The sequence below is a fragment of the Ahaetulla prasina genome, chromosome 9 (genome assembly GCF_028640845.1).
Source record: "Ahaetulla prasina isolate Xishuangbanna chromosome 9, ASM2864084v1, whole genome shotgun sequence".
Classification (NCBI taxonomy): domain Eukaryota; kingdom Metazoa; phylum Chordata; class Lepidosauria; order Squamata; family Colubridae; genus Ahaetulla; species Ahaetulla prasina.
This window is the reverse complement of record NC_080547.1, coordinates 27,684,976-27,706,361: the sequence shown is the minus strand read 5'-3', so window position 1 is coordinate 27,706,361 and position 21,386 is coordinate 27,684,976. Positions and strand designations below refer to the sequence as shown.

The window sequence follows — 21,386 nt, the reverse complement described above, 5'->3', positions numbered from 1 at the left end:
AAATTACTTTACTGTTACTGTTAAAGAACAAGAACATTTTTCATTCTTAAAAAACTGAAGTTTTTCCTTCCAGGTTCAAAAAACAGGTATCCCCTTCACCAACCTCTCTCTGGAGTTGTTCAGCAGACAAACTTGTGACAGGATCCTCTTGTATTTGCTGTAGGCATTCCTTGAGGTGTTCATTTTCACAGCTTTGGTAGACTCCTTGCAATAGGACCTGGCAGAGAAGGAGAAAGTGATTATCTATTGCTTTTTGCTCTGCCCTGTTTGTTTCCCAGGCTTTTCATACACTTAGATCACTGATAAACTTTTCAGACTTGGTAACTTTAAAAGATGGATGGACCTCAACTCCCAGTATTCCCCATGCTGGTGGAGGTGAAGATTCTGGAAATTAAAGTTCTCATATCTTAGAGTTGCCAAAGTTTGAAAAATACTTAGTTTATAACTGTTTATGTCCTCATGTTAGATTTCATGCTTTCTGTCCTGAATTCTTGCCATCTTACCAGGCTGTGCCCTGGAAGAGATACCTTATTAAAAACGGAGGGGGGAACATTTTTAAAGACCAGGAAAAATATCCTCAGAGGTCCCTTCACAAGTTCAAATAAGGAGATTAAGGATGCTTCTAAAATGGGTTTTTAATAGACATATATATTCAGACTTCTACGAAATGAGAGAAATTCTGAGCATGTTAGATCAACTCCTAACAAACTCCTAATAAATCAAACTTATCCCCCGAAGTTTCCTTCTCTTCTGTTGAAAATCTAGGTTGCTTTTTCCACACCTTCAGTTCACCTTAGGAATGAAACTTGGCTCACCTTCACCTGTCCTTGGGAACAGTGATTCAACAATAGGAGGCATTTGGTGGCTCTCTGAAGCAAAGTTGCTTTCACAGGTTCAGGGATGGTACTCCTATCTGTGACCACATCCCACATCATCTTCAGCAAAGCCTTGAGAATTATAGCAAGACGACAAGTCATTCTGTGGCAGGAAGATGGAGATTTGATCGGTAGGACTATTTCTGGAGACAAATGATCCCCCGGTATACCTGGGAGCCCAAACCCAACCTAGTTGGAAAAGCTAGCTGGATCTACTGACGCAAGATGGCCTATGACAGTGGTGAAATGTAAAATTTGTTACTACTGGTTCTGTGGGCGTGGCTTGGTATGTGGGTAGGTGTGGCCAACTTTTTTTTTTTTACTTTTAAAAGCATTTTTTCTACAACCTCTTTGGCCGAAGAGGTTGTAAAAAAAATGCTTTTAAAAGCCTATGATGATCCCAGCTGAGCTGTGCGATCATCAGAGGCTTTTTTTTTTTTTTACTTTTAAAAGCATTTTTTCGGCCGAAGAAAACATGCTTTTAAAAGTTAAAAAAACCCAAAAACCTCAGCTGGGCATTTGGGGGGCGGGGAGGGATTTTTGCTACCAGTTCTCCGAACCACCCACCGCTACCGGATCGGGTAATCCAGTAAGAACCAGGAGTATTTCACTCCAGCCTATGACCATTATAATAGTCAAGATAACCACCGTAGCCTTGACCAATTATTTAGTGCAGTGATCCCCAATCCCCAACCTTTCCCTACCGGTTCTGTGGGCGTGGCTTAATTGGTGAGCATGGCTTGGTGGGCGTGGCAAATAATAAATAATAAAAATAATAAACAAAGTATAAAAAAACAAGAGGTACCAAAAACCAACTTTCATACTTTACACACACACAACACAACTGACACACAATATAAAAGCAGCTGCACTTCACACTTCACATAGCCACAAAAAGCTCAAAAACTTTACACACACACTATGCCACATACAGCTTTCTGAGATTTTGTGTGTTTGTGTAGTTAGAGTGAAACACTACAGAAACACACCAAATCTCAGAAAGCTGCACAAATATTTTATTTTATTTTATTGTGGACTTCAAATTCCAGAGTTCCTCAGCAAAGCCAGCCAGTTGATCACCGAGGAAATAGATTAGCTGAGCGATTGATTCTGTCTGGGCTGAAACTGAAACTGCTTTCCGGCTGTGGCCATGCGTTCATCAGTAATCAGATAAGTGCCTTAGAATCTCTACTCTTACTTGTAGAAAACATGTTTTCTACAAATAAGAGTACAAGTAAGGTTCTGCTGTTTTTTACTTTTAAAGGCCTGTTTCTGCTGAAGCAAAACCGGCTTTTAAAAGTAAAAAAAAAAAAAAAACCACCTCTGCAGATGGTGTGGCTCAGCAGAAGCAGGGGGGGCAGGGCCAGGGATTTTTGCTACCGGTCCTCCGAACCAGCAGCCGCCATCGCTACCGGATCGCGCGATCCCCTCCGATCCGGGAGAATTTCATCCCTGCTTTGGGGCTTAAGTGACCCGGCTGGGGGGGAGGGAGAGGTGAACAGCAAGCTGGCATGTGCATGCACACCTGTGTAGCTCAACTTATCTCGGTGGATGGTTGCGTGGCCTGGTTCTGAATAGTCATGGCCCAATAGCTGTGGCCCAGGGTTGGGGACCCCTGATTTACTGAGCTGGAATAAAAGTATCTACCTTTCAGCATGTTTTGGTATGAATGCCCCTTTGATTCTAAAGCAGCAGTTTGGGAACTTTCCCCCCCGCTGAACTGCACCCCAAATGCTTCTGCCTCGTAGGATTACTGATCATTTATTCCACAATTCTCCCCTTCTGATATACCATGCATCTATCAAGTTTTGTGGTGATTTTCTTTGGCTCTGTAAGGGAGGCACCCAAGGCTTTTAGGGTTCGTGCCTCTTCTTAAATACCTAGGCCAGGCGTAGTCTATTGTACACTTCAGTGTTTCTAACATTGCAATCCGAGCAGCTTCCTCTGGTCCATCAGAGATTTCCAGGTATCCCACAATCACTCGCTGCAGCCGCTTCAGATGATGAACAATCCGGATACCAAGCCTCTCAAAAGACAAATTGGTTCAGAATTAGAAGCCATGTTAGAAGAGGGCCTCCCTCCCTACCAAGCAGTGAAGAATAGATGGGGCATTTTTTACCTCTCAACAAAGGCAGGCAGGCTCTTGGCATATATTCTCCGCAAAGAAAGCTGGCTCTCTGCTTCCATGTGGGTCAGTAACAGCTGGAGGACTCTGTCAGAGGCTGTGACACGTCGGGGTTTAGGGGACAATTGCTGTGGGGCTCTTTCCAAGACTAGCAGCACGTCCAGTATGCACAGCAACACAACCTGCATTAGGGATGAGTACAGCTGTATCTGAGCATCTGCTTGGGACAGATGTCCAGAAAGAGTGGCTGAGAGGTGGATTCTCTTCTTTTATTCTGCCATGAGATTCCCTGCCATGAGATTCAGTTAGCTTGTCACCCTCTCAACCTGACATACTTAGCAGGTGGTTGAAATTATATGTTCGAGCTAATGTGCACTGTCTTGGAAGATGCAGTACAGAATCTGGCAGAATCAAAACACTTGCCCAAGTAATAAGTGTAAGTCAGGTAAACTATTTATATTCAATACACCTTGGGTGAACTTGGCCACTTTTTTTTTTATATATAAAAAGTTTTTATTGGTCAAAAAAGATTTATGCAAATACATATCAGGTATGGTAAATTTTCATTTTTCTTATACATGATAAGAATTTTACTCAAAATTTTAAACACATACAACAGCCATATGGCAAGCAGGTGATACGAAGTAGCTAAGTTTCAATCTTACATACACAATAAGGAAGGGTCAAGAATAATCAGAATATCATACGAAAGAGAATAAGGAAAACCAACACAATACCAAATATCTTTGTCACTTCCTAGTTTTGGATCTCAGAACTCTGGGCTCAGCCTGACCCAATTCCAGGGCCGCAACAGCGGCAGCCGCCTCCGCCCCATGGTCTATAACCTCCCTTCTTCAATTCCTGGGTCATCTAAATCCAGGAGGGCTTTGTGTTCCTCCACGAGGCCGCAGCCTCCGCAATTGTACTAATTTTTTCGTAATGCCCTCCCGGAAAATCATCAATCCCTCTGGCATCAGCCATCTGAAGCCCACTCCTTCTGGTACAATTTGCTTGATAAAAGTAATATTTCTTTCTCATTTCACGCACCTGTCTGGGAATCTGCCTCAGAATGGCTATCTCCCTGCCCCTATAAGTCAGTGCCCCACTCCTATGTTTTCTAAGAATTTCATCTCTCGTCTCTCTTTTCACAAATTTGACATGAACCTCTCTAGGAACTGCATGCGTGCGTGCATATTGTGAATTAACTCTATAAACTCGATCCACATCCCAATTCATAAAATCAACACCTCTCCCAAGAAATTCTCCCAACAGTTTAGTCACAACATCTCTCAAGTCTTCTTGGTCCACTTCTTCCAAATTTTGAAACCTAAGGAAATAAGACATTTTATCCATCTGTAGTCCAAGCACAGCATTGCTTGTCGCCTCCCTCTTTTCTGCACTGCCGCATCTCACCCTCCAGACCTTCCACTTTCTGCTTATTTTCTGCTGAGACTTGTTGAGTATCCTTTAAATCCTTTTGGATAGTCACAATTTCTGCTCTTATTTCATCCAGTTTCTTGTCCATATTAGATAACTTTTCCAGAATTCTCCATTTCTCCAGCAGTTGGTCTCTGACCTTTTGCCATTTAAAAAATTTTCAAAATCCTCAGGCAAGCACAGTATCCTTATAATTTCCTCCGGATCCACCAGGGGGCACTCACAGGAGCAACGAGTCCAGAGTACAGTTAATCAACCAGGAAGCCGAAGGGAAGTGATGTCATCAAGATTCTCATAGTGAAGGCGGAAGCTGGACCGCACCATTGTTCCTCAGAGGAGGGGCCTCAAAGCCTCCCTCCTAAATTTCTCCATCACCTCTTCTCTCCAGAGCTCCACAAAACCGGTAATCTTGTTATTTTAAGTTCTCCTCTCTCCAAAGTGATTCGTACTCCTTCCAGTCGCAGGGGAGAAAAAACCCCCCCGCACTCCGGAATACTCCCCTCACGCTTGCCCATATTCCTTCCTTCTTCATTCCTCAATTCTTCTCCGTTCCTGTTCACCACCAGGCTGCTGCAATTATAAATCCAAAGCCCCGGTGTCACCGGGCACAGCGGCCCAGGCGACGACCAAAGTAATGGCCGCGGCCTGTAGCCTCCGAACCCCGCCGAGCCTAGGACGCGCCAGCATCGGTCCCCCCAGTCCTGTATATCGGCTGGGAGACCCCTGGCGAGCCGTCCGTGCGGCAGGTGTCCTTTTCGGAACACCTGGCCCCTAAGGGCCTCGGCGGCGGCCGGATTCGGACACTGGAGGCAGGAGAAGCCTTCCAGACGTCCGTTGCCACCGGACACCGGAAGTCGTCTCCAACTTGGCCACTTTTTTATTGCACAGACCTTGATCACAATTATCCAGAAGTAAAGTAATTCTCAAAGGTTTACTTAAAGGTGGAACCTTAAATACTTGTCTTCCTTACTTTTCCACTTAGGGAGATGTTTATGTGCAGAAAGTCCCAGGTTTAATTCATAGACTGAAAAGTCAAAAATTTAAAATCAAACAGAGCACAACTACCATTACCATTCCAACTACCAAAACCAATGGCAAGATTTCTGAAAGAGCCTTCTCCATTCTCATCCAAGATTCAGTTTTGCACCTCAGCAAACATCATAGTGGGCCTTGTCTTGAGAATGCCATGCTCTGTACATCTCTTGGTTAACTGGGCAACCAAAAGAACAAGCAAGTTTTATGTCAAGAGAGGAACAGCAGAGTTGCAGGACATTTCTTTCAAGGGGTCCAAATTCACCCCAACAGCAATTGCATGATAAATATGGACTAATCATTTTCAGATAGGAATGTTGAAAAGAGAGCAGCAATCTAAAGATTGCTTTCATTTCTCTATGACCAGGATGGCTTGTAAAAGCAAAGTTAAGACTGCAATTCTAGGGTTGTTTAGATAAGGAATGAGCCCAGCTAAAATCAATGACATTTATTTTTGAATAAATACTTGCAGAGGATTATGCTGTACATTACCTGCACAAGTTGAACCTCCCTGCTGTAGAGATGGTTAAAGAGAGCATGATACACAACCTGAACTCTGTTAAATTGGCCGAGGACAGCTGCTGGCTGCAACAAGAGTACATCTATATGATTATCTCAGCTGGAGGTATGTTCCGCTGGGTTATGCAACAGAATCATTTTATAACATGGAATTTACAGTACATGCACATACATCTCTAACATCATTCCCTTTTTGTTATATTTATGCTAAAATTGAAAAAGACTAGAAAGGTACTAAACAGGCAACTGAGGTTTTCATATCACAGTTTTACCCCACCCCCCCCAAATAAGACATCCCCTGATAATAAGCCCAATAGGGTTTTTGAGCACATGGCAATAAGGCCAAGTGCTTATTTCAGGGTTCAAAAAAATATAAGACAGGGTCTTATTTTTGGGGAAACACAGTAGCAAAACGGGCTAGAGTAGAGCATTGGTTTATATTTATATTCCATTGGGAAGGAAATATAGAAGTATAGCCAGCTGCAAAAACAGGCTGAAGAACAGCTTTTATCCGTGGGCTGTCAGACTCCTGAATGAGAAATAACATCATAACTATGTAGTATGATGGACTGCAGGGCCGGTGCAATGTGTAACATGTTCACACTGGTGCAATAGGACTGGATGTTTTGTTAATATGATTTATTGGGTTAGGGATTTTCTGTCTTCACTGTGAGTTGTATTATGTTGGGGTGGCGGTGCACTGAGGGAGCTCAACCAATCTCATTGTACATATGTTGTGCACTGACAAAATAAAAAAAAAAGAAATACTTATAGGCTAGGTTTAGCATATTGTTTTCCCTTTTGCTTATTTAAACTCCTGTTCCTAGGAGGAAGAGGCATGTGGAAATAATCAGATTGCATATATCTTTTCTGCATAAATACAATATTTATCTCCATTAATACTGTATACTGATTAGCTCCTACCTATGCATAAATGTTTATCCCCATTTCCACAAAGATTGTGTTAGTGAAATAGGGATGTTGAAAACTGAGTTGAATAAGCAATTTAAATCAAAGACTAACCCTAACACTAACCCTATATGCTGCTTATTCTCATTACTATTTCAATGTCATAAAACAATTTTCAAGACACCTTAATGTTTTTAATTGTGTCTGCTTCAGGCTGATATAGGAGAATAATCCTTTGTTCTAATTAGGTGAGATTTAATAGCCATTTCCTCCATCTTATTCATCTGTCTGGAGAGAAGAGGATTTAGGAGACTATAGCCATTGCATGTTTTTTGCAAGAAAAGGGCAAAATAGTGTAGGCATGCAGTTTCTCCTTACCACATTTTGAATAATATGATGCAGGCACTGTACACCCAGAATTTTATTTTCTACTCGGTAGTCATCTGACAGCAGTAGTGAAGGTGGCAGAACTTTTTCCAGGTGATCACCAAGCCAAGGTCTCTGAATCTCCTGGAGCACGAAGCAAAACACGTACTTTGTTGCTGGGTTACACTGCCATGTTTCTCTGAATCAGAGACAGAAAATAAGAGTTAGACAAAGAGAATTCCCCACCCCTTAGTACATGATTCTTTTAAATTGAGATGGCAGAGATTATTTTTCTAGAAAGCTGATTTTGTCAGTGAACTAAACTCTTATCTTGTGGTACTAGGTAAAGGTAAAGATTCCCCTCGCACATACGTGCTAGTCGTTGCCGACTCTAGGGGGCGGTGCTCATCTCCGTTTCAAAGCCGAAGAGCCAGCGCTGTCCGAAGACGTCTCCGTGGTCATGTGGCCGGCATGACTTAACACCAAAGGCGCACGGAATGCTGTTCCCTTCCCACCAAAGGTGGTCCCTATTTTTTCTACTTGCATTTTTACGTGCTTTCGAAACTGCTAGGTTGGCAGAAGCTGGGACAAGTAACGGGAGCTCACCCCGTTACATGGCAGCACTAGGGATTCGAACCGCCGAGCTGCCGACCTTTCGATCGACAAGCTCAACGTCCTAGCCCCTGAGCCACCACGTCCCTTATCTTGTGGTACTACTTCTATATAATTTCACTGCATTTGAAAGTGAAAATGGTGGAGGCGTGACCAGTGTCGTGATGGAATGGTCACAAGCCCCGAAAACTCCGGGGTAAGCGCCGATATCCCCCTAGAAATGGAAGTCAGTTCAGGACCCTAGCTGCCCCAAAGAGGCAGCGAAGAATGAGGGAGCCGCTGGAGCAAACAGGGAAGTTGCCAATTCCCTGTAGCCCCGGCTTTTTTCCCTCAATCCAGTGAGGAGGAACTGCAGCCGCCATCAGCTGCTCCAAAATTGGGACAGCCACAAGCACGGGCAGGAGGTAAAGCACAAAACTTGACCAGGATATCGAAGCCGGATGAGTTGTCACCAACTCACAAAGAGGCAATTTTTTTGGAAATAAGCACAAGCTTAAAGGAAACATTGAATTAGCGGGTAACTTTAAGTGAAAGTGAAAATGGAAAGAAATAAGTTTAAAGAATACCTGAATTCTGATAAAGAGTGCTTGGAATTGAAGTTTAGAGCCCCAATTAAATAAAGGAAAATAAGTTTTTTTTTCTTCTTTAATTAAATAATTTTTTAAGACTTTTGGAAGTTTTGACTATTTAAGATATATACAAGAAAAGAAAAAAGAGAAAGGAGCCAAAGGAAACATTACATTAATTTTAACGGAATAATTCCCTCTATTCTCTGCAATTTGGGACTAAAAGAAATATATAGAAAATATTAAAATGGAATAAATTCTGGAAAAAGGGAAGCAAGCGGAGACAAAGGAAAGGCGTGGTCTAGCATTACAGAAACAAAATGGACACTGTGTTATTTGTGGATTGTGATTCTAAATTAAAGAAGGACACCTAAAGGCAGAGGAAGAAATGAAAGAAAGAATTGTCTTTGTGATTTCAAGACAATTCCAAGAAAGATGGATATATCCTTGTTATTGCAGGATATTTTTAAGAAAGGATTTTGAATAAGAAAGCTGACCTTTATGATTTAAAACAACTAAGAACAAGAAGAAACTCAATCACCATTTAAGCACGACTGGAACAAAATGGACATTTTGTCACTTATGAAGTGCAATTGTATTAAAGAGTGACATCTCGAAGCAGAGGAAGAAACACAAGAAGAAATGGTCTTCGTGATTTTAGGACTATTTCCAGGAAGATGGATGACAGCTTAAGAAAGGATTTTGGATGGCTGACCTCAGATTTAAATATATTAAAGAATAAGTGGAAATTTTTGATATTTAATAAGTATAGAATAATTATTAATAATATTTTGGGGAATTGAAGAAAGGATGGGGAAAAATGGGGAAAGAGGGAAATGAGTGTTAAGTGTTAAGGAATCTATGTTAAGGAAATAAGGTTTTTCTTTTCTTTTCTTTTCAAGAATTTGTAATGGAATTGAAATAATTTGTGACGAACTTCCAATGGAGTAGCTGAATACAATGATGGAAATTTTTTGAGAAATAAGAAGTATTTGCCCCTTTTAATCTTTACGTTTCTTATTGAAAATTGATTATATGGAAATCATTAGGCATATGTATTTAGAGGCAGAGAAAGATGATAAGAAGGGAATGTCTCTGTGATCTCAGGACATTCCCAAGTAAGATAGATATGTCTTTGCGAGTGCAAGGCAGCTTTAAGAAAGGACTCTTTAATTAGATGGTTGACCTCTGATTTAAAAGCATTATAGATTAAGTTGAGATTGGTGATATTTAAGAAATTAAGAGACAATTAATAGAATAATTATTAATGATGTTTTGGGGAAACTAAGAGAATTATGTTAAATATGAAATTAAAATACTAGGTAAGAGAAAACTAAGATTTTATGTTGATCCCCTTTGTTTTTATTGGGTATTGGGTTATGAAATAATAATTGTTTTAATCAAATTAAACTACTGCTATATTTGGAATGAAGGAGGATAGAGTAAAAAGGGGGGTTGAAATATGGGGACTAGACTTGGTTTAAAATATTGATTTCAGAATGGGGGGATGGAACAGATTTTTTGATAGATATGTGCAAATAATAATAAATTTTTAAGAGGGAAAAGGAAATATATTGGATGTAATACAATGGGGGGTGAAATTATATTATGTTTAAGGATGTACCTGACTGATATCCTGTTCAAAAAATTTTTTTTATTTCTTTAAAAAAAAATAACTTTTTAGAAAAAAAAAAGAAAAAAGAAAGAAAGTGAAAATGGTGCCAAGAGGAAGAACAAATAATTACTTATTTGAAATTCACTTCATTGGACTTCAAATTCACATCATCTCTGTAGAATTTCTTTTTCAATGCACGCTCCAGAGTCCACTACTTTGCCTGGTAAGTGGATTACCTGTCAAATTGCTCTTAATATTTGGAAGATTTTTCTAAAATTCAAGACTTCCTTCCTATAACTTAAGTTTACTATTCTGGGTCTTGCTTTTAGGGATGATAGACAGAACAGGTTTTGAACCTCTGCATGATGTTCCCTTAGATACTTTGAGAATGCAATTGCATTCCAACTTCATTGAATTTTCTCAATTGTTCTCAATTTCTATGTCAGGGTTCCAAGTAAGACCCCCAATGAAATAAACCTCCGAGGCTTGAGTTTCCTCAAAGTTACATTTTATTACAGATTTCATATTGGCACATCTGGGAAAACCCGAATCTGAAAGTTTCCAGATTTTCCCCACCAACACCCACAAGGTCATCACATGGTCCAATTAAAGTTAGTCCCAACTTGAGATGCCTTCTAGGTCCAATCTTCCAGGTGCAGGGCAAGTTACCCATGGCTTTCTCAGAAAGGAATGTTATTATGACTATACATCACCCCTGCTCCATACAATCCCCTCTCCCAGTTTCCTACAATAATAAACATGGCAGGTCTGAAGATGCAACAGATGGCTTCCAGGTCTGACATTCTTTTTGTTAGTCCAGAGTTCACCCTTTTTTGCTCTTCTTTAAACCTATTTCAGCTTCTCTGAAGTCTTCTGAAAAAGTATTTAAAGAGGACCATATTATTTAGCCACTGCAGAAAATAAAATAAATTTTGTTTGTATTGATGCAGAATAAAACCTCATTTGCCTTTTTAGCAACTATGAAACACTGTTGACATATTCAACAGCCATATTCCTTTTTAAATGGGGTATTGTCAATCTAGTAATTTCTCATCCTAATTCAGTTTAAAATCAAAACTCCATTTGTTCTGATTACATTCACTTCTGAGCGCTGGCCCTATCTACTTCTTAAGAACATTTTTGGCAGAACATTTGAAGGCAAACATGATCCTAGACCAGAAAAAATGGCATATTCCCAATCCTAAATCATCAAGGCTTCTCAGTGGTCTCTTTCAAAATAGAACTGTACATGGCATAGGGCCGGGCTATTTACGGGACCGCCTACTGCTACCAAATACCTCTCACCGACCCGTGCGCTCTCACAGAGAGGGACTCCTCAGGGTGCCGTCAGCTAGGCAGTGCCGTCTGGCGACACCCAGGGGAAGGGCCTTCTCTGTGGGGGTTCCCACCCTCTGGAACGAACTCCCTCCAGGACTTCGCCAACTTCCGGACCTCCGAACCTTTCGTCGCGAGCTTAAAACACACTTATTTATCTGCGCGGGACTGGATTAGATTTTAAAGTTATGGGTTTTAAGGGGTTTTTATTATTTATACTATTTTAAATTTGGGGCAATAGAATAAGTTTTTTAATTGTTTTTTAATCTGTATTTATATGTATTTTAACTGCCTGTGAACCGCCCTGAGTCCTTAGGGAGATAGGGCGGTATATAAATTTGAAAAATAAAAAATAAAATAAATGATGTGTCCTGATCTATAAGCTCAATCACATGGTCAAGTTCAGGGGTCTGCAACCTTAAACAAAGAGCCATTTGGACCCATTTCCCACAGAAAAAAAAACACCAGGAGCCACAAAACCTGGGTGAGCATGGCCAACTCAATGTCACTCACTTCCACCAGTCATGTGACACCCCCCCCCCCATGCCTACCCAGCTGGTCATTAGGGCAGAGAACCTGTTGTTAAAAACACCAGGAACCACAAAATCTTTCTCTCTTTCTCTCCCCTCTCTCTGTATCTCTCTATGATAGTCCTTGACCTATACTATAGGACATGTCAGACTTTATTTTAGGCTACAATGGAACCTATAACTTTGCTTTCAGAGATTGGGTTCTCACTCACTTGGTTAGTTCTGGCTTCAGGCACTGCATCACCACAACAAACCAGCCATGTTCACCTTCACGTGTGCCTCTGAGGAACTCTGGTATTGATTTATACTCCAAAACACGCAACAGAGCATCCAAGAGCTCCTGAGCCCCACGCCGACTCCTGGGCTGGGTCCATGGCCTCTCTGCCCCATGGGTCACTGCGCAGATAAAGATGGGTCCTGCCACTTGGTGAAGGATTGAGCCGGTAACTGCAGAGTCCAACCTCTCAAGGTCTTTCGCCTCTTCTACTTTGGCCAGGATGTTGCAGAAAACCAGGCTGACTTCCACCGCTCGCTCAGCTCCTGCCGCACCAGAAGGGTTTTCCCTGGGGGATTTTTCTCCCTGTGGCTCCCACTGGAGAGGCGCTGCGTAGCGGCTCAGGGTAACCACTAGTTCCTGAAGCAGGGCCGGAGCGGCCCCAAACAGCCACCGAGAGTCCGCAGCCTCCAGCAGGGCGGAAAGGTCTCTGACGAGCCCCAGCTTGGCTGTGCAGGGAGCACAGAGCACAAAGAGCCGCAAGAACCGCGAGAGAACCTGTTCTGCTGGGGAAGAAGCGGGGTCCCCCAGGTTCCCCGTGGCAAGACCCATCGAGGGGTGCTGCCCTGCAGGGTTGGGACGGGCCTTGTCCCCTGACATAGCGGCCTGCGAAGGCCTCATGCCCCCCAGAGCCGACTCCCAGCGTCTCCCGTTGATTCTCCTCCCGAGTCCCCGCCTCGCAGTCCCGGCTGTTTCCAAACTTTAACGTTCGGGCTTCCTTCTTTGGATTTCCTGGGCTTCAATTCGAATCGTTCTCAGCGCCATCCGGACTCGAGCCGATTACGCAGAAGTGGTCCAATCCTTACGAGACTCACGGAACGAACCGCAGAAGCGGTCCGATTGCAGCAGAACGGAAGTCCATCGGGATTTCCGCTTTAGACCGGAAGCGGAAATGTAATCTTCTTTCCTCAGACATAGGAAAGTAGAGAACAAAGTATTACGTAACAGAAAAAAGTATTACGTGAACGGTCAAGAGGGTCCAAAGTCTCCACTTTGGGTCCACCGGAAACTATGTTTTCCTTTAACCCAAAAACAAGGAAAAGAAGCACTTTCTTTTCATTCTGCGTGAATCGGGGCTCATAACGGACGAAATATATGCTTTAGGATTTGAGTGAAAATTAAGATTGTGAGTCAGTCTATATTTTCTCTAAGCTTCCGTACGGCCTCCTCGGCGGCTCCGCCGTTTTCTCCTCACTATTTTCCTACGTTGCTTTCCTCAGTCGAAGTTGATTCTATTGCAGTTTCCTCTCCTAGAACTGCAAAGTTTTGACGCTTCTGATTTCCCTTAATCGTTGGGCCCTTGCCTTGAAAAACAGCCCACCCCCGTTGTTAAGAGTATGGGGGCGGGGCTGCCGGCGAATATATTAGCATATGTAATAAGAGCGCCCGATATTGGTTTCTGTGGGGGGAAACAAGAAACGCGGCGACTCAAAGAGAAACCAAGGGGCTCTGCTTGTTTTTTTAAATCAAAATTCTAAATCTGGGACAGAATAGTTAAGAGCGGGTTCATCATAACCTAAAAGCCGGCGGCATGGCTTTGCTAGCGCGGTTTTTTAAATGAGATTTCGATCCTTCAGGTTCTTTCATGTGATGAGTGGGGTGTTCATGCGCATGCGTGAGATGTGCCGTCCCAACTGTTACGACGGGGCACAGAACCCATCTGATCAGAACCTAGGGAGCTTTTCTAGTTGTGAAGTAGGGTTGTGTTCTTCTCATTGTTTATTTTAGTGTATGAGTTAGTTGTGGTTGTGTCACATATTGAACCTTTCCTGTTGGGTTTTTATTTAGGGCTAGAATTGGTGCTTCTGCTGGTATACTTGATTTTTTTGTCTGTTGTGCTTTTCTGAGCACAATGGGTGTAGTAGAACTCAGTAAATCCAAGTCGTCACCCATGGAAATGTGGCTTAATCTGGAAATGATTGGATATCTTTATATGATTTATTTGTATTTAGTATATGAATCATTTAAAACAATGGCTCGGATAAAAGTTAAATTCATAATTTTAAATCCTGCGGACCACTAATATGATCTGCCTAAGGGTTGGATGGGCATGGCTAGTTGGTCATGTGACTGGGTGAGCGTGGCCAACTCCATGTCACTCACATGGGGGGGGGGTGTGCCTCCCCAGCCTCTGTTCACCCTACTGCCATTCCTTGCCTCCTTGCCCGGACTCCTTAGGGCCCCAAAAGGAAGCAGTTGTTAGAGCTAAGCAGCCACCATGAGAAAGAGTTGGCAAAACAGCTCAGTTCAAATTGAATCTGACTGAGGACGACGAGAATACGCTTTCTAATCAGAGGGAAGACCTGTGGGAGTGCAACGCCAGGTACAGGTGCCTGGAGGCTTAGCGGGCTGAGATGGTCAGCCAGTTCCAGTCCATGATGCAGTCCCACTGGAACATAGCCCTCCGGCTCTTTGCCACCAGCAGCATTTCCCTCCAGCCTTTGCCCAAAGCCCCTCACCAAGAGGCTGAAGCAGACCCCAAGTCAGATTTTTCCCCCCTCCAACCTGCACAAAAAGACATCAAAGGGGGAGACTCTCTGCAGCAACACAAACATTCATTGCACATATTTGTCCCAGGGGCCATAGTTTGAGGACCCCTGATTAAGTGCAGTATAAAAAATGCAAATAATTTTTCTGCAGGAAATAAATTTTCTGCAGAAAATAAATTTTCTCGTGGACCTCCAGTGGTCCATGGACCGCCGGTTGGTGACTGCTGCTTTAAAACAATTAAAACTTATGGCGACCCAGAGACTTAAGTGGGAGGCAATGAAGGAAAAGCATCTACATTTAAACAGAAAAAGACATGCTATCTGTATTAGACGTTCTAACAATTACGAAGGGGAGAGCTGATATTTGGCCAGGCAATATCGATCGATCAAATCTATCTGAAGGAGGATAACACAAGGCAATAACTTTTGCCAAGTTCATTGTTCGGCACAGAGCACTGAGTACAAATGCAGCATTGTTAAAAAGCGGTTCCTTTGTCCCAAGACACAGAAAAAATCAGTGGTGAAATCCAAATTTTTTTACTACCGGTTCTGTTGGTGTGGCTTGGTGGGCATGGCAGGGGAAAGATACTGCAAAATTTCCATTCCCACCCCACTCTGGGGCCAGCCAGAGGTGGTATTTGCCGGTTCTCTTAACTACTCAAAATTTCCGCTACCGGTTCTCCAGAACCTGTCAGAGCCTGCTGGATTTCACCCCTGGAAAAAATGCAGTTCAAGATTTATGGCTTCTGGTTCTGCCCTGTGATCTTGAGTATATATTTATTTGGTCAACTGGTTGTGAGTGATAGCAAGTAATTACGCATGTCTGAAATAAACATCAGCACTGTTCTAGGATTTGCTGCTTTGCACAGCAGGAAACAAAGTGCTTCCAATGCACAGTAGGCATCCATCCCCAAAAAGAAGCAGCTTAATGTAGATATGTCTCTTTAAATGTGCCTGAAAATACCTTTGTACTACTCCAGTGATGGTTAACCTTTTCGGCACATGTGTGCGCGTGCCCATGCCCATGCACACACACCGGACTGCCAGACCCCGGAAGAGAGTAGCTGGCTAGTACACATGTGCACAGCGGCCAGCTGCTCTTCTGGGTTCCATCGCACATATGTGCACTGGCCAGCTGCTCTCTTCCAGGTTCTGGCATGTGCATGCGCATTGGCCAGCTGGTCTTGAGGACCAACTGGCGGGCATACATGTGCGTGACGGAACCCTGAAGAGAGCAGCTGGCCGGTCTGCATGCCCACAGAGTGGGCTCTGCGTGCCATAGGTACTAGTCTCTAAGACCAGCTGGTCCAGCATGCATGTGCACGATGGAACCTAGAAGAGCAGCTGGTGATGGCACGCATGCCCATAGAGAGGGCTCTGTGTGCCACCTCTGGCTTGCATGCCATAGGTTCACCATCACGGACCTATTCAGCTGAATAGGTTGTAAAAAAATGCTTTTAACAGTAAAAAAAAAGATCACGTGCCATAGCTGATCACCCCCCCCCACCCCGCTGTTCTACTTACCCCATGCATCCTTTTGGCGTGCGCTGTGTGTGTGCCCAAACACCTCGCATTTGGTGCATGGTGTGCACTGTGCACTGCAGTTGCGCTGCACATATGCTGCACATGCGCAGCCAGCAAACTGGTAGTAAACCGGTTCAGATTTCATCACAGCCGAGTGCTCAAAGCGTGCGCATGCCCAAACTCCCAAAATATAATGCAAACACCCCCGTGCATGTGACCTGCCCCTGCGCATGTCTCTGCGCATGCGTGCACAGCCCCCATGCATGCACCCCACCTGTGCATGTGGCAGAAGGCAAGCTTCATAGTAGTGGTGGCGCCAGTGGTGGAAGACAGAAGCGGAGCTCCAGGGCGGTGGTGGCGGAAGGTGAGCTCCAAAGTCGTGGTGGTAGCGGCAGCGAAAGGCAGAAGCGGCGCTCCAGAGTGGCGGTGGCAGGAGCGGAATGCGAGAGCCAGAGTACCAGCTGCGGTGGCGCTCTGGAAGGGTGGGCAAATGTCCTAGGGCAGCATGCGCGCACCGCAGTAGTCTCTGTTGTGCCTCGTCCGCTTTCCCCACAGCCGGGGCCTTCTTATCTGCTTCCGAATGCTGAGGAATGTCCTAGCATGCCTCCCGGCCCCAGCCCTGGCTCCATGCCCAGACAGGCTGAGGAAGAAGAAGTGCCTCCAGCCCCCAGCCCTGGCTCCATGCCCAGGCAAATGGAGCAACTAGACCCCTCCCCCTCCCCCACAGCATGTGAGCCTGAGGAAGGTCAATTACCAACAGCTGCAGAATGGAGTGATCCTCGCTTCAGGAGAATTGATAAGCGGCGTCAACAGAAGGAAGGGAGGGGCAGGCCTGGATAAGTGCTGAGTCATGGAGCCACACCCCATGGCCTATATAAAGGATCTGCTTTCTGGCATTCTCTGAGTCAGGCAAAGTCTACCTTATCTTGCTGAAATCACTTTCTGATCTCCTGCCTGCCTTGAGAACTTTGCTAGGACTTTGGCAGAGCTGCAGAGGTACGCCTGATTCGGATTTCCCTGACCCGGTCGTCAGCGGAGGAGTGGGACACGACAGTCTCTGCCCCAGCATGGCATCACCCCTGAGGGCCACCTGCGCACCCGCTGGCAGGCAAGGCCCAGAAGTGGTGCGTCCCCCCATCATGGACTGGATGCGGGACCCAACACGAAAGGAGAGGCGAGCAGGAGGCAGTTGCCTAGAACAGTGGTGGTCCGTGGACCTCTGGCAGTCCATGAGAAAATTTTGGTGGTTTGCGGCACACCCGGGTGGAGGAGCTGCTTCGGGATGAGCAATGGCCAGTCCTGTGAGTAGAGCTCTGGAATATGGGACTGGCCAGGCAGCTCATGGTGAGGCTGTAAATCTCAGCCGTAGAGGGAGGTTTATGCAACTTGAAACTTTGCAGTGCAGCCCTCGCTGGCCGGAATGTGGTAATGGTGCTGGGGGTGGGGGGGTTTGGCAGTGCAGGCAGGCCAAAGCAACAGGTGGAGGGAACCCTGGGTGGTTTCTTCCCCCTGCTGTAGCTTCCTATCGGCTGAACCCACTAGTGCCTGTCCCCGCCCCTCACCCTCCCTTCCAAGTCACTCCTCGCCTGGCAAGGTTAGGGGATGTGGGATGGAGATTCGCTCCATATTCCAGAGTGGGAATGAAGCTTCGTCTCTTGCTGGATCTCACCAGCCTTTGTTGGTTCTCCGTGCACCACAGTCTCTCAGAGAGATGCTTGACTTCCTCTCAGCCCCAAGACACTGGCTGGCCCATGAGATGAGAGAAAGAGAATGAGGGGAGGGGGTGGAGAGAGAAAGAGAGAGAGAGAAAAGGGGGAGAGAGAGAAAGAGAGAAAGAAGGAGACAGAATGAAAGAGAGAGAGAGAGAGAATGAGAGAGAGACCGAGAATGAAAGAGAAAGAATGAAAAAGAGAGAAGAGAACGAAAGAGACAGAGAGGGAATATGAGAATGAGTTGGAGACAGAGGGGGAGAGAGAGAGAGAAAGAAGGAGACAGAGAAGGTGTTGAGCCCAGCTCCGGCTCGACACATGATGCTACAGGGAGCTGAATCCTGGGAGCAATCCCAATCAAAGATCCAAAAGGATGAATTATCGAGGACTTGTTCGAGGGCTGCAGGGATCTGCGTTTGGGAAGCAAGGGGAGGGGATCATCACACTGGTGGCCAGGATAGAGGGAGATGAGGAGGCGTACTACAGGGTATGCATCTGACCAGGGGATGAGTGGAAGACAACATTCAATTGCCCTTTAGGCAGTTACCAATTTCAAGTAATGCCGTTCAGGTTACAGGGAGCTCCGGCTGTCTTTATGCAAGTCTTTAATGAAGTATTGCATGAACATCTTTACCGGGGGGGGGGGTCTTGGTATATTTGAATGATATATTAATATATACAAAAACTATGGAAGAACACACTCAATTAGTTCGACAGGTCTTGTAAAAATTATTGGCTGCCAAATTATTCATAAAACTAAGTGTGAATTTCATTGTACAGAGATAGATTATTTAGAATATCGTATTTCAGGAGAAGGAGTTGGAATGGATGCCAAGAAGGTGAAAACAGTACTAGAATGGCAGGCTCCAACCACAAGTAAAGTTACAAAGTTTCCTCGGTTTTGCCAATTTCTGTCAGCAATTTATTCCTTCCTTTGCCCAGATAGCTTTACCTTTGACTAACCTGTTACAGACTAAACAAACCGGGACGAAGCCAAGACCAGGGCAGGTGTTGGAATGGACATCGAAATGTCAGAGAGCTTTCGAGAAATTGAAAGAAATGTTTGCATGTGAACCAGTGTTAAAACACCCTGATCAATCATTACCTTTTATTATACAAGCCGATGCTAGTGATGTAGCTGTAGGGGCTGTTTTACTGCAACAGAACACTCAGATGGTCTTACAACCCTGTCCCTATACCTCATGTAAATTTACTCCCACTGAAAGAGGATGGGCTATATGGGAAAAAGAGGCATTCGCAGTGAGGTGGGCCCTCCTTACTTGGCGACATCTACTTTTATTTATTTATTTATTTACATTTGTATCCCGCCCTTCTCCGAAGACTCAGGGCGGCTTACAGTGTGTAAGGCAATAGTCTCATTCTATTTGTATATTTACTTGAAGGAGCAAACACTCCATTTGACGTCTGGACAGATAATCGAAATTTGGAAGCATTGCAAAATCCCAGAAAATTATCGTCCAAACAGGTGCCTTGGGCACAATATTTTAGGAGGTTCAAATTCACCCTAAAGTATGTACCTTCAGGTAGAAATTTCGTAGTGGATGCACTGTCACGCATGCCACAGTATAATAGTAAAAGGGAGGAGGTAATACAGGCCGTGATACCAGCTAGCTAGTCAGTTGGTGAAATACAGCAGACTCAGCCAGGAAATCTTTGGTATGAGAAAGTCTGACAGGTGCTAGCCACCGACACCTGGCTACAGGACAATAAAGCCCTAGTATCAATTAAAGATGGTCTTGCCTGGAAAGGGGATAAACTATATATTCCAAAGGATATATGTCTCGATGTTTTACAGAGATGTCACTATGTTAAATCGGCAGGCCCTTTCTTAAAACATTATTTCTGGCAAGACGGCAATTTTGGTGGCCTGGCATGCGTAGAGACGTTAAGAAATATACTAGGAAGTGTAGGACATGTGCTATGACTAAACCAAACCCCAGAAAGCCTCTAGGTTTACTACAGTCAGTAGCCAACCCCGGGATGCCATGGGATGAAATAGCAATGGATTTCATAGTCGACCTCCCGGAGAGTCAGGGCTACACGGTAATCTGGACTGTGGTAGACCTATTGTCTAAGCAGGCACATTTTGTACCCTGTAAGGGGTTACCATCAGCACGGTGGTTAGCATGAATACAACACATTTATTGGTTACATGGGGTTACATGGGGTACCGAACTGAATAATATCAGATAGGGGAGTGCAGTTCAGTGCACAAATTTTTGGAGGAACTTTATTAGGCTCATCGATTCATCTCAGGGACTAAGTTCAGCATTCCACCCCAGTATTAACGGGGCTGCTGACAGAACAAATGCGATGATAGAACACTACTTACGAAGTTATGTAACATCAGCAATCGGATTAGTCTGATCTCATTCCTTTCCATTCACTCCTTTCCAAACAGTGATGGGGAAGGAATTCAACGCTATACCAGAATTAGACCCCCAGGGGCGGGATCAAATATCTTGTAGTGGATGGGCCGAAAAGATCCGAGATATCTGGCCTCATGTAAAACAAGCGCTTCAAAAGGCTGCTACAGAATACAAAACACAAACAGACAAGAGAAGGAGGGAAACCAAGCCTTTCTGGGTAGCAGATCGTGTCTATTTGTCTACCAAATATATTAAATTAAGACTGCTGTACAAGAAATTAGGGCCTAAATATCTAGGACCATTTACGATAATCAAAGTTATCAACCCTGTGACTGTTATGCTGAAACTCCCTCCACTCTTAGGAAAAATACATCCAGTGTTCCATTGTAGTTTACTTAAACCTGTGGTGGAGGGGGAACCTACAAAACTACCTGGACTGGTAACCAGGGGACCAGTATGAAATAGCTGAGATTCTTGAATCAAAGGTGGCAAAGGGAAAACTAAAATATCTTGTCAGGTGGAAGGGGTATCCCTACGAAGACTCGTCCTAGGTGGAGGAACATAATATTGACGCTCCTAAGCTGTTAAGGCGGTTCCATAAACAATATCCACATAAGCCAGGGCCCACTGAAAACAATTAACATTCTGTTTATGTATTGCAGGTGAGCTCCTGGTAGCGGGGCCGGCTGTCGAGCCTAGCTCTGGCTCGACACATGATGTTACAGGGAGCTGGATCCTGGGAGCAGCCCCAATTAAAAATCCAAAAGGATGAATTATCGAGGACTTGTTCGAGGGCTGCAGGGATCTGTGTTTGGGAAGCAGGGGGGGGGGAATCATCACACTGGTGGCCGGAATAGAAGGAGATGAGGGCTGGGTGTCACAAAGAGCTGCTTTAGTTCTGGGATTTGGCAGATGATGTGGCAGCTGAGGCTGTCAGACGAGGAGGGAGAGCGCGGCCGGGCATCCAATCAACGGAGGAGCAGCGCGGGATGTTTAAAAGGGGCTGAGGCAGAAGCTCCCAGCATTGACTTTGTACAGAGACTTCGACTATTACTGATACCTGGTTTGTAGCAGACCCA

The 21,386-nt window shown here is 44.5% G+C and overlaps 1 protein-coding gene and 1 non-coding gene across 4 annotated transcripts; one reads left to right on the top strand and one right to left on the bottom strand.

Annotated features, from left to right (window-relative positions):
• Positions 1-38: 38 nt before the first annotated feature.
• TTI2 (TELO2 interacting protein 2) lies at positions 39-13,047 on the bottom strand. 3 transcript variants are annotated; one of them, XM_058194425.1, is made up of 7 exons: positions 12,134-13,045; positions 7,276-7,462; positions 5,962-6,054; positions 2,995-3,182; positions 2,756-2,899; positions 816-978; positions 39-217 (listed from the first exon to the last, which is right to left on the bottom strand). In XM_058194425.1, exons 1-7 carry the CDS (start codon positions 12,814-12,816, stop codon positions 47-49), a joined length of 1,629 nt encoding a protein of 542 aa, XP_058050408.1. In that variant the 5' UTR covers positions 12,817-13,045; the 3' UTR covers positions 39-46. The 3 variants fall into 3 exon arrangements, with proteins under 3 accessions (XP_058050408.1, XP_058050409.1, XP_058050410.1); XM_058194426.1 differs by lacking the exon at positions 5,962-6,054 and having other exon boundaries at positions 12,134-13,046; XM_058194427.1 differs by lacking the exon at positions 39-217 and having other exon boundaries at positions 814-947; positions 12,134-13,047.
• Positions 13,048-13,763: 716 nt separating this feature from the next.
• Positions 13,764-13,861, top strand: LOC131204109 (small nucleolar RNA U13). The gene has a single exon (XR_009156535.1). It is a non-coding gene; the product is annotated as a small nucleolar RNA U13 (small nucleolar RNA).
• The last annotated feature ends 7,525 nt before the right edge of the window (positions 13,862-21,386 follow it).

Excerpts from the sequence above, each read along its gene's own strand:
- TTI2 (XM_058194425.1), bottom strand. The coding sequence starts at position 12,816 with ATGAGGCCTTCGCAGGCCGCTATGTCAGGGGACAAGGCCCGTCCCAAC. Across the intron at positions 7,463-12,133 it reads CTGAAGCCAGAACTAACCAA|AGAAACATGGCAGTGTAACC; the intron begins GTGAGTGAGAAC and ends TCTCTGATTCAG. Across the intron at positions 218-815 it reads GTTCCCAAGGACAGGTGAAG|GTCCTATTGCAAGGAGTCTA; the intron begins GTGAGCCAAGTT and ends CTTCTCTGCCAG.